This window comes from Nothobranchius furzeri, chromosome 18 (assembly GCF_043380555.1).
Source record: "Nothobranchius furzeri strain GRZ-AD chromosome 18, NfurGRZ-RIMD1, whole genome shotgun sequence".
NCBI lineage: Eukaryota > Metazoa > Chordata > Actinopteri > Cyprinodontiformes > Nothobranchiidae > Nothobranchius > Nothobranchius furzeri.
In genome coordinates, this window is record NC_091758.1 from 41,982,919 (window position 1) to 41,998,027 (window position 15,109).

At 44.4% G+C, this 15,109-nt stretch overlaps 1 protein-coding gene across 2 annotated transcripts in view; it reads right to left on the reverse strand.

Annotated features, from left to right (window-relative positions):
• The window catches only part of LOC107395960 (leucine-rich repeat and fibronectin type-III domain-containing protein 2), a 178,144-nt gene that overhangs the window by 14,341 nt on the left and 148,694 nt on the right, over positions 1-15,109 (reverse strand). For both annotated transcript variants that reach the window (XM_070547103.1, XM_070547102.1), the window contains one exon: positions 2,965-4,361. In XM_070547103.1, the coding sequence (XP_070403204.1) occupies positions 2,965-4,340 (1,376 nt within the window). In that variant the 5' untranslated portion in view covers positions 4,341-4,361. The remainder of the gene's footprint in view (positions 1-2,964; positions 4,362-15,109) is intronic.

The following is a 15,109-nucleotide window of genomic DNA, read 5'->3' on the forward strand; positions in this document are numbered from 1 at the left end:
GGAGAAAAGGACTTAGCAAGTAACTACAGGCCTATTGCCATCCTCCCGAAAGTCTCAAAAATCCTAGAAAAGATTGTAGCTGAGCAACTAATGGATCACTTAGAGTCCAACCAACTGCTTTATTCACAGCAGTTTGGCTTTAGACAGAAATACTCAACAGAATCTGCCAATTGTTATCTGCTTGAAAAGATCAAAACTTCTCTGGATAAAGGATGTGTTGTAGGGGCAGTGTTTCTGGATCTAAAAAAGGCTTTTGACACAGTAAACCATAGCATCTTACTTAATAAACTAATGCAATTTAAAATATCACCTGAAGCTTTGAAATGGTTCAGTTCATACCTGGAGGGTAGACAGCAGTGTGTCAGGGTTAATGAGGTCAAGTCAAGTTTGCTTGCAAACAGCATGGGTGTACCACAAGGATCCGTGCTTGGTCCATTGCTGTTTACAATGTACATTAATGACCTTCCGATGAGCTGCTCAGGCGTCAACTGCCAGATGTATGCTGATGACACCGTCATTTATGTGTCCACAAAAACACCTGGCCTGGCAGGAGAGCGCCTGACGCAGGCTTTATCAGACATCTCAGAATGGCTAGAGTCATCCCACCTAACTCTTAATGTTAAAAAAACTGTGTCCATATGCTTCTCCATGAGAAACAGGCCTGATCAGGAACTATTTCAGGTTAGGATTAAAGAGGAAATCATTGAAGTAAGGAGTGATGTGAAGTACCTTGGTATCATCCTAGACAAACACCTAAAATTTGACAGTCAGGTTAAGCACGTCTGTAATAAGGTTAAAACAAATTTAAACTGCTTCCGTTTTATCAGAAGGAACCTGTCACACCAAACTGCTAAACTGTACATGCATGCACTGATCTTTCCCCACTTATCATACTGCATTACATCATGGTCACAGGCTTCATCCACCACTCTAAAACTTATAGTCTTAATATACAAGCAAGCAATAAAAATTATGGACCAGAAACCATTGAAATGGCATCATTGCCGTATTTTAAGGAAACATAATCTTCTCACTTTTGAAAATTTTATTAATTTTAGCACTCTAAGATTCTTTTTCAATTGTCTAAATGATAAATTGTCTAAACTGTTCTCTACTGTGGCCGTCAGACGTCGGAGCTCTCATAGAACGATCACTCGAGCCTCCACCTGCGGCGATTGTCTCGTCCCGCGGTGCAAGACTTCTTTTGGTCAGTCTGCTCTTTCTGTAAAGGGGGCCAATCTGTGGAACTCTCTACCTACTGACCTAAAACTAGAAACGGACAGTAAAGTTTTTAACAAAGAACTCAAAAAATGGTTAAAGTCTAAACAACAACGTCTACATGAATAGTTTTAAAGTCTTGCATTGCTGCTCAAATTGCCTTGTTTTATCCTTTTTATTCTTTTTTATTGAAAATTGTTTGCAATTTTAATCTGTTTTCTCTTTGATTTATTGTTGATCTCTTTGTATTTTATTTAAATGTAGTCTACTTTTTAGAAAGGTTCTATGGACAAGTGTTGCAAATTAGCACGTGTGCTAACACACTAAACAATGCATCTGGTTCCTCCAATGTAATTGCTGTGTCCATGTCAAATAAACATTACTCAGTAAATTTAGTTCACAGTAAAGATGTTTGCTTCAGTTTGATTATCAGCTTATAAAACTACAAGGACGATGTTAAAATACAAACAGTTTTATGTTATTTATCGTGATATTTATCAAATATTGTTATATATTGAGAAAAATATATATTTCATTATAAAAGAGAATTAAAATAATAAACACTCAAAAGTATCTAAAATTGGTACCGTTAAGTACCGGTATTGATGCCTAGGTACCGGGAATTAGTACCGGATTGATTCATATGTCAAAGGTACCCATCCCTACCTTTAAGAAATTATTTTCTCTGGGAAACGCTTTAGCGTTTGGGCGTCGTTTCTAGTAAATGAAAATGTGGATGAGTCATCCAATTTGTTGTCACCGGGCAGAAAAGAAACACGGTTCTAAAGATTCGGACAGTCCTCTCCAGCCTGCCGCGGAAACCCATCAGGGAACTTGCGTGCAAGGGAATCAGATAAGAAGCTTCTTATTGAGTTTACCCAGATGTTGGATGCATCAACTGTGTTTGGACAAAGTCATATCTGCCCTCATTAGAGAGTCTCGTTATAATCTCTGATCCAGCGGTTCATTTTTCATTTAGCAGCTCTCAGAAAGCCCAGGTAATAAGACTGTTGGGAACAAATAACCAGATACAGGTTTGTCTCAGAAATCTCCCATCAACTGTCAGAGTTTAGGGAGTGTGACAAAAACTTCTCAGTTTCTCATCTCGTATGTCAGGGGTACAACGACTGGAAAACCAGCCTTTTGATAGATGAACAAATGTAAATGAAGGATTCATATTCAGGACTCGAGGTAAAAACATGGATCTGTTTGCTTTCTTTATTTATTCCACCCCTGGTAACTTTGTCCTAAACATCAAGGCTATTTTCTGTATTTCCAAGCAATTATCTTGGTTTACTGTTGCTTCATTCTCGTGTTTCATTTGAAATAGGAAATTGATTTCACAGAGCCCGGAGATCTGCAGCTACAGTCGCCGAAGCCCACGCTTCCACGGACTTGAGCGGCTTAAGAGGGATACATGAAAATGAAGTCTATAATCCCTTTTCTTCTTGGATTTCTAATTAATGGTTCAGGGCGAGGATTTCTCAAGTTTTTACTTTTATAAAAGACAAAAGTGTGCAAGCGGGCATCACAGTCAAACGTCAAAGAAATAAAAAAAAAAGGAATCTCAAGAAGGATTAGGAAAGACAGATGCTGATCTTGAGAGAATCCGACAGGCTCGAACGTTCACCCTGCAAACAATTAGCAATCCACTCAGAAAACAGCTAAAGCGAAAGATCCTTTTCACAGGTTTAAGAGCCTCTCGGTTCACTCAAAACCTAAGTGGGACGCATTAATCATGCTTACCTGTAGATGAGGACTTCATCATCAGAGCAGTTGTACTGAAGCTGAAACATTTTCACCTTTGGAGTTGATTTGCTGACGGTCCACTTAACCAGAGCGGAGACGGCAGTCACCTCGGACACAGACACCAGCTTCTCCGGGGGAGGTTTGGGCTCCCCTTTGCTCATCTTTGTCGAGCTTGTGATGTCTGAGAGTCCTGATTTGGATTGCATGGTACGATTTGTACCGTTGGTCAGGTGAGGAAGATGAAAGATCGACAGCTCAATAGATGCTGTGGATTCCCCTGCAGCATTAGCCGCGATGCAAGTAAAGATGCCGTAGTCCTTGGATGTGGTGACTGCTATGTCCAAGGTGCCATTTTCATACACAGTGGCCCGCGAGGAGTTGCTGATCAAACGGTCATCTGGAGCCACCCAATGCACAGTTGGCATTGGATCGCCAACAGCTTTGCAGCGCAAGCTAGCCGTTTGGCCCTCCAGCACCAGCAGTTTGTGTGTATGCTGAGTGATCAAAGGGGGCTCGCAGACAAACTCCTCCTCTCGAACAGACCAAAAGTAACGCCCCTTTAGACTAGTTGGAGAAGCACAGGTTTCCATATCATCCTCTCGGTCCAGCCGTCGTAGCCAGAGCACCTCACAGTTGCAGTGCAACGGATTTCCACCAAAGCTTAGAGAAAGTGGAGGTGCATAAGGAGTGCTCATGATCTCACTGCTTTGGGAGCGTGCAAAAATGGGATCTGGAGGGAGCTTCTGGAGGCGGTTGGAGGTCAGGTCCAAGCGAGCTAGTTTTTCAAGGTCTGTAAAAGTTCCCTCAGCAATGAACGAGATGAGATTATGGTCCAGACTCATCTGATGCAGGTTCACCATCTTGCGGATGGCTTCCCAAGGCACACTGCGCAAGTTATTGTAAGACAAATCCAAATCTTCCAGCGTCAAAAAAAGGTCGTCAAAAGCTGCATTTGAGATTTCATTCAGCTGATTATTGTTGAGGATCAGGTGCTGCAGGTTGATCAGTCCTCGGAGGTCGTCCGTTCCCAGTTCAGTCAACCGGTTACTATCCAAGTGCAGGGATCTCAGCGTCTCCAGGTCAATAAAAGAGAATGGCTGGATGCTGCCGATGGTGTTTCGGGACAACGTGAGGTCCACCAGACCCGTCATGTTGGCAAAATCCTGAGTGGTGATCTTCAGGATAAAGTTGCCGCCCAGTCTGAGCTCTACGGTCCGACGATCGATGTCCGGTGGAACGAAGAGTAGACCCTTGGACGGGCACAGAGTCCCCAGAGACTCTGAGAGGTTCTGGCAGACACAGTATTTGGGACATGCATGGACCATTGTAAGTGCCGTTCCCAGAAGCAGGAGACAGATGACCACTTTGTCCATGTTACCTCAGAGAAAGGGGACCTGGAACGACAACAGAAAACATATTAAGCTCCGTGTTTTGTGTCTGCATAAACACTGATGAATTCACAAGGACATAATTTCATCTACAAACACGGTTAATTCATCCTTATTATTATTATTATTATTATTATTATTATTATTAGGCATGATAAGCATCCCATGCATGGGTAGCGTCACGCCAGGAGAAAGTGATCTTAGAGAAAGCACTGCCTATGTGAACGAAACAACGGTCGTGTTCTCTCTGGGAACAATACAGCATCACAGAAGAGGTGGGATTGAAATAACTCCTTCTGGTTTGTTTTCCTTGTGTATTTATACCGCCCACTCTTTCATTACCGCTGAATGTGCTTTAATCCTTTTGTTTGACTTCCTTCCTTCCTTCACTCAGTCTACACAGTTTTGGCCAGACAGGAAAAAAAAAAAAAATAGCAGAGTAGAAATGATCCCACCCGTCACGGTGTTAGACCCAGCCGCCTTGTGTGAACGTCTCAAAACACCCGGCTGACTCCGACGGTCACACTCGGATACATCCAGAGAGCTTTTAATTCCCCCAGACGTTTGTACCATTCATTTCTAAAACACTTAAAATTTAAAAATCCATTTCAATCATCTATTTCTTTTCCACACCAGTATTTTTACTCATGCAAAGCCTGCAGGGTTGTCTTCGGAATGAGAAGGAAGGACATCAGCTCTAAGGTAGTCCTGTGTTTATTATCGTAAATGGTGTGTGTGAAGGTAAAAAATAGATGCACCGAGAGAATAAATCATCAAAGACCGTTCCATAAGACCGCCTGATAATTACATACATGAAACTCATTGTTGAACAAACATCTGCAGGCACAAAATATATGTGCTTAACATTTAGGCACATCATCTACTGTGGTGACAGCCCACGATATAGTGAGGGGCGTTCTAGTGAGAAAGGCATGTTGCTACCACCATAGACATGAATATGTAGACGCCCCATTGGGCACTAGAGAGTGTAATAGCCTAAAGACAAAACACAATCACAGCCAGAAAAATAAGGATTATGCGTTTTAAAGGTAAAACCATTTCTACTGCATCATTTTGTGACTTAAATCTCCAAGACACGAATAATTGATCATAGATCACTAGGTCAGCAATCACATGACACCCTTTTCTGATTAATTTTACCCCAAAACAACAATCATTGTCATCGTCGTCTTCCTCTGCTTATCCGGGTCCGGGTCGCAGGGGCAGCATCCCAACTAGGGAGCTCCAGACCGTCCTCTCCCCGGCCACCTCCACCAGCTCCTCCGGCAGGACCCCAAGGCGTTCCCGGACCAGATTGGAGATGTAACCTCTCCAACGTGTCCTGGGTCGACCCGGGGGCCTCCTGCCGGCAGGACATGCCCGAAACACCTCCCCAGGGAGGCGTCCAGGAGGCATCCTGACCAGATGCCCAAACCACCTCAACTGACTCCTTTCGATCCGGAGGAGCAGCGGTTCTACTCCGAGTCCCTCCCGAGTGTCCGAGCTCCTCAGCCTATCTCTAAGGCTGAGCCCGGCCACCCTACGGAGGAAACTCATTTCGGCCGCTTGTATCCGCGATCTCGTTCTTTCGGTCATTACCCAAAGCTCATGACCATAGGTGAGGATTGGGACGTAGATCGACCGGTAAATCGAGAGCCTGGCTTTCTGGCTCAGCTCCCTCTTCACCACGACAGATCGGCTCAGCGTCCGCATCACTGCAGACGCCGAACCAATCCGCCTGTCGATCTCCCGATCCCTCCTACCCTCACTCGTGAACAAGACCCCGAGATACTTAAACTCCTCCACTTGAGGTTGGACCTCTCCCCCGACCCGGAGTTGGCAAGCCACCCTTTTCTGGTCGAGGACCATGGTCTCAGATTTGGAGGTGCTGATCCTCATCCCAGCCGCTTCACACTCGGCCGCGAACCTACCCAGCAAGAGCTGAAGGTCAGATGAAGTTAGGAGGACCACATCATCCGCAAAAAGCAGACGTGGTTCTCCTGCCACCAAACTCAACACACTCCACACCACGGCTGCGCCTAGAAGTTCTGTCCATAAAGGTAATGAAAAGGACCGGTGACAAAGGGCAGCCCTGGCGGAGTCCAACCCTCACCGGGAACAGGTCCGACTTACTACCGGCTATGCGGACCAAACTCACGCTCCTCTGGTAAAGGGACTGAATGGCCCTTAACAGAAAGCCACCCACCCCATACTCCTGGAGCGTCCCCCACAGGGTGTCCCTGGGGACACGGTCATAAGCCTTCTCCAAATCCACAAAACACATGTGGATTGGTTGGGCAAACTCCCATGCCCCCTCCATCACCCTTGCAAGGGTATAGAGCTGGTCCACAGTTCCACAGCCACGACGACAACCACATTGCTCCTCCTCAATCTGAGATTCAACTATCGATCGGACCCTCCTCTCCAGTACCTTGGAGTAGACCTTTCCAGGGAGGCTGAGGAGTGTGATCCCCCTATAGTTGGAACACACCCTCAGGTCACCCTTCTAAAAGATGGGGACCACCACCCCGGTCTGCAACTCCACAGGAACTGCCCCCGAAGACAGATGTATTTCAATCATTGTATTTATTTATTTATTTATTTTTAACCAAAATAACTATCAGGCTACAATAGCTGCAGGGCTAACAAACAATTAAATTAGTAAAAAATAAGAACATAAATATTATGAACTAACTGTAGGGACCATCTCAGCTACACAAAGAAGAAACACCACCAAGTCTCCTCACAAGTTTAGCAAAGCCAGTTTTAATGCTCCATGTTTCTGATTTGTCGCATTAGATTTGAAAAAGTTCTGCAGAAACTGGATACAGGATTCTTGCAGACTTGATGCATAGTGTTCTGATCTTTGCAGCCTTCTGAAGCGAATCCCTCACAAGGCTCCATGGCGAGAGCCGTCAGTGATGAGACAGTGTCTCTCATGGACTCATTTTAATGGATGGCATCAAGAAACATGGACTCAAAAGCCCCAGAAACTCAAAATAGATGCTTTTTAAATTTTTCTCTGAAAAGGACAAATGTGGTGGGCAAGCATATTTCTAAAACTGTAGAAAGTGCAGAAATGAGCATAGCAGTCGTTGGGTGCTATTTGACAGTTCAGAATATGTTTATTGCAACGATGATACCAAAATCATGAAGTTACCCATTTGGAATCACCATTTACGGGATGCATTGTGATTGCAAAGCAACAAAAATAGGTAAACAAGAAGCTGAGTTGACCTTTCAGAGGTACATGAGCTTCAGTCGCAAAGAGATGAGAACTCAGGGCCACGTTGGAGGCTCAGATCTATTTAGTCATGGCCTTTAGAAAGCCACCAATACAATATAGCGTCTCATGTAAAGGAGCGAGCTGCAGCCGAAATACCAAAAGGTCTTTATTGGAGTGACGATGACTCTCTAGCTTTGGGACGTCTTTGGTAAAGAAAGACCCATGTTACTTTTAGTCAGGTTCATGCATTGATTTTCATTCATGCAAACACAAATGAACACTGTTCTCCTTTTATTTAAACTAACGGTGCCACTTTTGCAAAAAGACATTTATATCATTTGAATACATTCTTTATTTCAGGCTTTTTCTTGCAATAAAAAAACAATTTGAGACGAAACATCTCAAAGCCTCATAAGCTATAACCACACATTACTTGTTTTTATACATTAAAACTTAGATTGTAGGCATGTTTTTAAAATATTTAAAGTCCAAACCCTCTTTGTTTCTACAGTATTCACAATTTTATTGATCAGAGATGATGAATATTGCCCGTGCATGTTGCTTTAAATGACAGATTCAATTTAGTGTTCTCCTAGTTGTGATGGACGTTTACAGATTTTAATTTTTAAGTGCTTTCCCAGTTATAAAATGAAATTATGCAACAGAAAACCATGTAAAGGCATGAGTTTTCAGTGGAACAGAAGTCATTTTTTTAAAGCTAACTGTTTGTAGAGCTAACCGCTTCCTGTTACCTTGGGGATCTCCACCATTCGTCATGAGGCTCCTCATGGTTGGGCTGCAGCTCTAACCTAAATCCGTTTGAGCCCAAACTAAAACGCCTGAAACAGAAACTATTTATCTTTATCCTTACGGGCGTCAGACATGCTAAACTGAGACTGCAGACGCTGTGAGTTTAAAAATACAAACGGGTGCCGTTCAGAGGAAGTGATGCTTGTCAGAAATAAACAAAGGTGTGCTCCGTGAGTAGAAGTCTGTTTTTACAAGGTTGACCTTCCCTCAAACATGGCTGCACGGCTGTTTCACCGTCTGTTTCTAAAAATCCAAACTGAAGCAGGTTAGTCGGCTGTGAGGATGAGGATGGTGACTTCCTCTCACCAGGTTCTGCTCCGCACATGTCTCTAGTCCAAATGTTCTCACATGAAACAAACACAAGTGTCCCGTCTTCTCCTTCTCAGCTGTCAGCTGAAACGCTTCAGAGCGGACGGTTCCGGGCTCACCAGCGTCTCTCACCGTCCTCCTGTTACACTTTGATAAAACGTGTCACCACATGACAGCTGAACGTGCGTGTTCTGCACGCAAACCACTGATGCTGCGTTGCATCATTTGTGGACGCTGACACTCAAAAGTGTGACAGCAGCAGGGGCGTCTTGCTGCTATTTGGAGCTGCAGACGCTTCTAAAACGAGCGTAAACTCACAGAGCGCAGCTCTTTATTTCTCACCTGTGAATCACATTCAAGGTCTGTTTTTTGCCTTTTACTGAACTGGACGTCAGAAGAAAACAGGGTTTGATGAAGAAAGATTATTTTAGTAAACTATATTTAACATTCGCCCGATCCTCCCTGCTGACGAGCATCAGGGTCGCTTTTGTCCTTCCACATTCCTGAAGATGAGAACTGGTGTGAAACTGTCTGAGGACCAGATTCAAGCTATTTGTAAACTGGTTCGCTTTAAGAAAGCTATCGCTACAGTTTTAAAACTTCACACCAACAGTTTGGATCGAAAATCTCCGCCCGATAAGTGAAAAAACAAAGAAGTTGCCTTTTTCCAATCTAAGTCCAGGATGACCACAAACCTTCGCCACCAATCGTCTGATGTTCTGACTTTGACCATCGGGAATAACTTATTATCTCCTGTTTTATGTAACACCGTAACATACCAAACACTCAACACCAAACTTTCTGGGACTGTCGTGTTCCTGGGCAGAGGTGAGTCACACCATCTCCTCTCATCAGCTCTGAGCTAATTTTCCTCAGGTGAGGAGCAGAGGGAGCGGCAGCAGCAGGAGATCTTCCAATCATGGACGCGGGTTCAAAAGGAGGACATCACTTTGCCGGATGATTGCACCAGTTTTGGTAGTCCCAGGCACTTGCTTGTTCTTGTTCACTCGTGTTTTTTGACTAGCTCTCTGATGATTGGATTTATGACCTCGGACCGTGTATCGGATTACGTTTTTGGATTGTGCCTGACGTCTGGTGTTTGTTCCCTTCTGCTCAGGACTCTCACACAATCTACTCCACCTTGCTGTCTACGAACATTGGATCTCTCACACCACGTCCCATCCTCCTCCGTGGTTCCTGTTTGGGCCCCTCTGCTACCTCACCCCTCCTGGAGCGTTCACTCTCTGCCCAGCACTCACCCCCGGCTCCCCCCTCTCTCGTTCATCCCGGACGCTACAAGGACTAGAGCGGCACCGCTCTCTCTCACAGGACTTCCCTGTGTTGTTTTCCGTTCCCGTTTTTGTAATAAAGAACTTTATTTTACCAATTCTGCTGACGAGTTATGATTCCGCATGTCTTCGGTTAAACACTTGCCTCAAGTCATGACAGGGACCTCATTTAACAACTTATGCACGGATCTGTGCGTATTTCATACATTGGAATGATTTTACACACTGAGTGGTATTTATCATTTTTCTTGTGTGTTGAAATGTTCCTAAATGTTAGAACAGCTCAGAACATGGGTGTGAACAGCATCTAGTGGTAGAACAGAGTTAGGGTTAACCCTAACAGCATCTCAAACATCAGGAATAAAACTGTCATGAGCCGGGGTGAGTACCCTTCACATGATTCACCATCTCTGAGTTCTGATTGCAGGAGAGGGAGCAACAGCTGATCCTCATCAGTGGTCCGGCTTTATAAGGAAGAGGGTGATCATGCTTCGACGCCGGACGATTGCTACTAACTGGTAGTCTCTTGCCCTTCGAGTTTTCTCTAGTCTCTCGACTCGTTTTTGTGCTTGGTTTTTTTGAAGTTACGCTTAATGTGGATATTTTTTGGATCCTTACTTCAGGTTGCTGCATCTTTGGATACTCTGCCGATCTCTGGAAGAAGTTCTCCGGTTCCTTCCTGCATCACCTCTCTTTCAGCCGACCCGCACTCCACCTCGCTCACGCTCCCTCTCCGAATCAGCCTCCTCAACTCAATCCCCCATCACTCATCCTCCTGGACTGCAATCTCACTCTGGATATCACCCCGGCTCACTCCCCCTCCATTTTCCTGCCTTACTTCCGCACAGTAAGTCCCGACTCCAAACAATTCCGTCTAGACTACAACTCCCATACTCACTTCTGTTTTCCCTTTAGACACCGCTTCCTGTTTCCCATCCGCTGGACCCCAGTGCGCCCTTAGTTCTCCTGTTTAAAAATAAAATATTTTATTTTTTCCTTTAAACTCGCCTCAGTCTCTGTCTCGGGTTAGGCGTCTACCTCAGAACATGACAGAAACTAGTCGTGCAATTTGAGCCTAGCAGACGAAAAATGTAAATAGCCTAAAAAAAATCATCATTTTTAATGAGATTTTGGTCATCTTTCGTTTTAAGTGTAATAATTCATGTTTTTCGGTGTCAGAAGCACAGAAGTTTATAATTTATTTGATAGTAACAACTGATTCACATCTGAAATAAAAACATCTGCCACTTTTAAGCTCTGTTATTTTTTAAGCAGAGCAGAAAGCGGTAAGACCAAGTCAGTTTGCTCTGCTGTCAGACGTCTTCCCACACAGCTCAGTTTGAAGCTGAACTCGTCTATAAAACAGCTCCAGCAGTGGATTTGCTGCTGTATCCATCACAGAACACGTCTCACACCTCCTGATGCGGTTGGCTCTGCACCGCATCAGAAACAAATGACAAGATGTTCCCCTCGCCTAGTGCTGCCACTTCTTTCATCCAGCTTGTTTATCGGGTTTATTTAATACTTAGCTGACCCCCTGCCTGCAACATAACATCCCTGCTTCCTGCTGATGTTTCAGCTCTGCAAAGGTCTCAGTCTTTAAAGATGACATGAGAAAAATGGTGGGAACATGAAGGGTCAAGATATGCTCAAGCACACGAGGAGACGAGCTGGATAAAATGCACGTGAGGAGGTTTTCACGTCATAAACTGTCATGTGATGCAATGAAAAGGAGGTCAAAGGGTTAATGTTTAAGGTTCTCCTTGGGCAATTCCCTGGAAGAAAGACTCAATAAAATCAGTGGGAATCTAGAACAACCCTGCTGGAACAAAGGACTCAAACAGGATTCAGAAAAACTTGACATTTTTTGGTTTTTACCCGAGGGGAAACTCTGGCTGCCTAAAGTGAAGCCAACCAGGAAGTGACAAAAAGCTGCTGTTCCCGCCTCCTCCACTAGGGTCTGGCTCCAGAAAGGAGCAAGTCCCCATCGCCTCCCATGTTAAATGGTTCAAAACACATTTTAGCTTTAATAGATCTAGTTCATCGTCATGACAACTTTGACGGGGTGAATGTTTTTGGAGCTCATCCATTTAGATGTAATGAAAGCTAATTAGGGGTGTGTCCGTTTGATTGACATGTAGCAGATGAGCTGTCGGCGTTAGCAGTTAGTCCTCTTGCTTGCACCGGGGAAGGCCTCAGCCTCAAATTAAAAGGGTTACAGCCTAGAATGCAGAGGGTGGCAGAGTCACTCAACTGCAGTTTTCTGGCTGAAAGTGCCTGCCATTGTCCGTTATCTTCAGTTAGCTCAGTTAGCTCATGGCCACGTTGTCTCAGAGTTTGATGGGCGTCAGTCATCTGTTCCCATCCTCATAGCCCTCTCAGCTCCATTTTTGTAACTTTTGGGGGTGAGCAGATACGTGATGTGGCCTAGATGGTGGTTGTTGGAACCGCCAGTTGGGCCTTACGTCAGCTCTTCAGAAACCTACAGGCGGTGGTGTGGAGCGTCTGTCCATCTATGTACAGCCTCTGTTTACGACCCACACATTGAGATGCTTACACTTCCTGGATGCATGATCTTTTAAAATTCTTTAGTTCACAAAAAGTTGCTGTGCAAGTATTTTAAACATGTTTGGAATTCTACTGAAATGCAAGGAATTCTGACACCAAAAGTTGTAGCATTCCAGGAAAATACAAGAAGCCGACGTCTGGACAGAACTCTGACGTTTATGGTTTTGAGCTGAGTTTCTAACCACGGCAATGATCATGCATCTCAGTGATCTGATCTCTTCACAACTGTAGAACTTCTCACCATCGTCAGCTTTATTTTTAAAGCACTGTGCATCAGCTAGTTGGCTAACCAAGTGCTGTACACACAAAAAGGAAATGAAAACATCACTGGCCCATGCAAGGGCAAGCCAAATGATCATAGAGACAAATAAATGGCTGGGGATTAAAGCAAAGGATGTTGATAAAAGAACAAGCTAAAATAAATAAAATAAAACTGGATAAAAATTAGCCAAAATATCTAAAAATATGGCTAACATATGTGCTGACGGAACGCCACTGTATAAAAGTGAGTCTTCATCCGACTCAGAAACTGGTGGTTAGTCCAGTGGTGTCACACTTTGGTCTCCAAAGGTTGCAATCCAGCCTGTTGCAGAGGTTTTTCCTATGTAAACACCATCGACATATAAATATTGAACAATGGGTTTCCATTGACTCCAATAATAAGTTTTTGAGCTAAAATGGAAGGTGGCCACCACCGCCATTTTGACCGTGTCACAGGTTCCGTCAAGTCCAGACAATTCCACAAAAGGGAAGAGAGGTGGAGCTGAAGGTGGGGCTGTAAGGTTGGGATAAACTGACGACACCCGGTCGAACTAGCTACAAGCTAACCTGAAGCTAACCCAAAGCTAACGCGGAGGTGGGAGCTAAGCTAACGGAGGTAGCAACCTAGCTACGACCGGAGTTAACTGTGCACAACACCAGAGCTTCTGAGTCAGAGATACGCCGGGCTGACCGCTGGGTAAAACCGGGTGGAGCACAGAGGTCTCCCGAAAGCTGCTGAAAGCCGGCAGCCCGCACAGCAGACAGAGGCCGTGATCAGACAGAGATGCGCCGAGCTGCGGGGAGGGGAGAACGGGTGGAAAGCATCAGTCTCCCGAGAGCTCCACAAGCCGATAGTGGGAACCCAGCTCCACCAACATGTTATATTTCAACCCATTTTCTAAAGTGCAGCATTATGTTAAATGCACTGGGTTTTACCCTATTACATTTAAATTTCATGGTTAAACAGTACATGTTAAAATCTAAGCTCAGTTCGGCAGTGACCTAAAATACATAAATATAATTTTACTTACCGAAAAAAATGAAGTGGAGCCTCCTTGGACGCTCTATTAGTGCAATTAATGCCACAGCAAGTCATTTTGTCCAACAATTGCACAAATAATATCCAAAACAGAATACACAAACACAGAGACTCAAAATCCCGGAGCAGTTTCCAGGCCAGACCGAGGCTCTACTGAGGCCTTTCCCCGGAGCTAGCTCTGTGGTCACGTGGGTCTGATGCTCATTAATTATACAGAATTTTAGGCTTTTAATACACTTAAACAGAAGAGTGAGAAAAACATTCACCCTCCTCAGAGTTGTCATGAGTGTAAACTAGATCATTTAAACCAAAAACATGTTCTGGTACCAGGCTGTAAACATGTTTATTTCTGCTGTGAAATTGGTATTTTTAACATGGGAGTCAATGAGGATTTGCTCGCTTCTGACACCAGCCCCTAGTGGATGAGGGTGGAACTGCAATTTTTGGTACTTCCGGGTTGGCCTCAATTTTTGAGCTACATTGTGGGGGCTTGGTCAACACGCCTCAGCAGGTGATCAACAGGCTTCTGCAGAGCCTGATAGCCTTGGCTATCACTAGGCTGATGGGGTGCAGCTCTGATGATTGTCTTCTGGAGGGAGGAGGAGTGGTAACCTAAACTTGGCATGCTTCTCTCCAAGGTTCTGAACAGGAGAAGCAGGAAGCAGCACTGAGGATCTGGAGCAGGAGACGCAATGCTTTGTTGGGTCCTGTCCATGGTGCTGATCCCTGCCTCTCCTCTGGAGCGGCAGCAGCCATAACACGAGTTAAAGTCAATTAAGGGCTCAGGTGGACGATCAACAAGATCCGTTACCTGACTGATCTTTTGGTCGATGACCAGGTTTAATAGCTTTGACCAATAGAAACACACAAGATAATAAATAGTTGCTAAATGGCTTCTTCTAGCATTTACTTGGGCTGTATCAAGAGTCTGGTTCTGTTAGAGGTTTCTTCCTGTTGAAGGGGTTTCCTCTCCACTGTCGCTACATGCTTGCTGTACATTACCTGCTGTAAAGTCTGACGCAACAAGTCAGTGACTCGATGCAGGTCTGCTGGGTTTTCTTATAAAGAACTCTTAATTAATTAGAAATTGCACTTATAAGTAGGTTTAAATGGAACATTTACTTAGTAAAGTGGCTTTAGATGACTCTAGTTGTGATTTGGCACCAAAGGGACACCTTAATCTGTATTTGACCATTTCTTACTTTTACCCTGATGAACAACAAAAATGTCCCGTGTGACCTCTGTTCGGTGA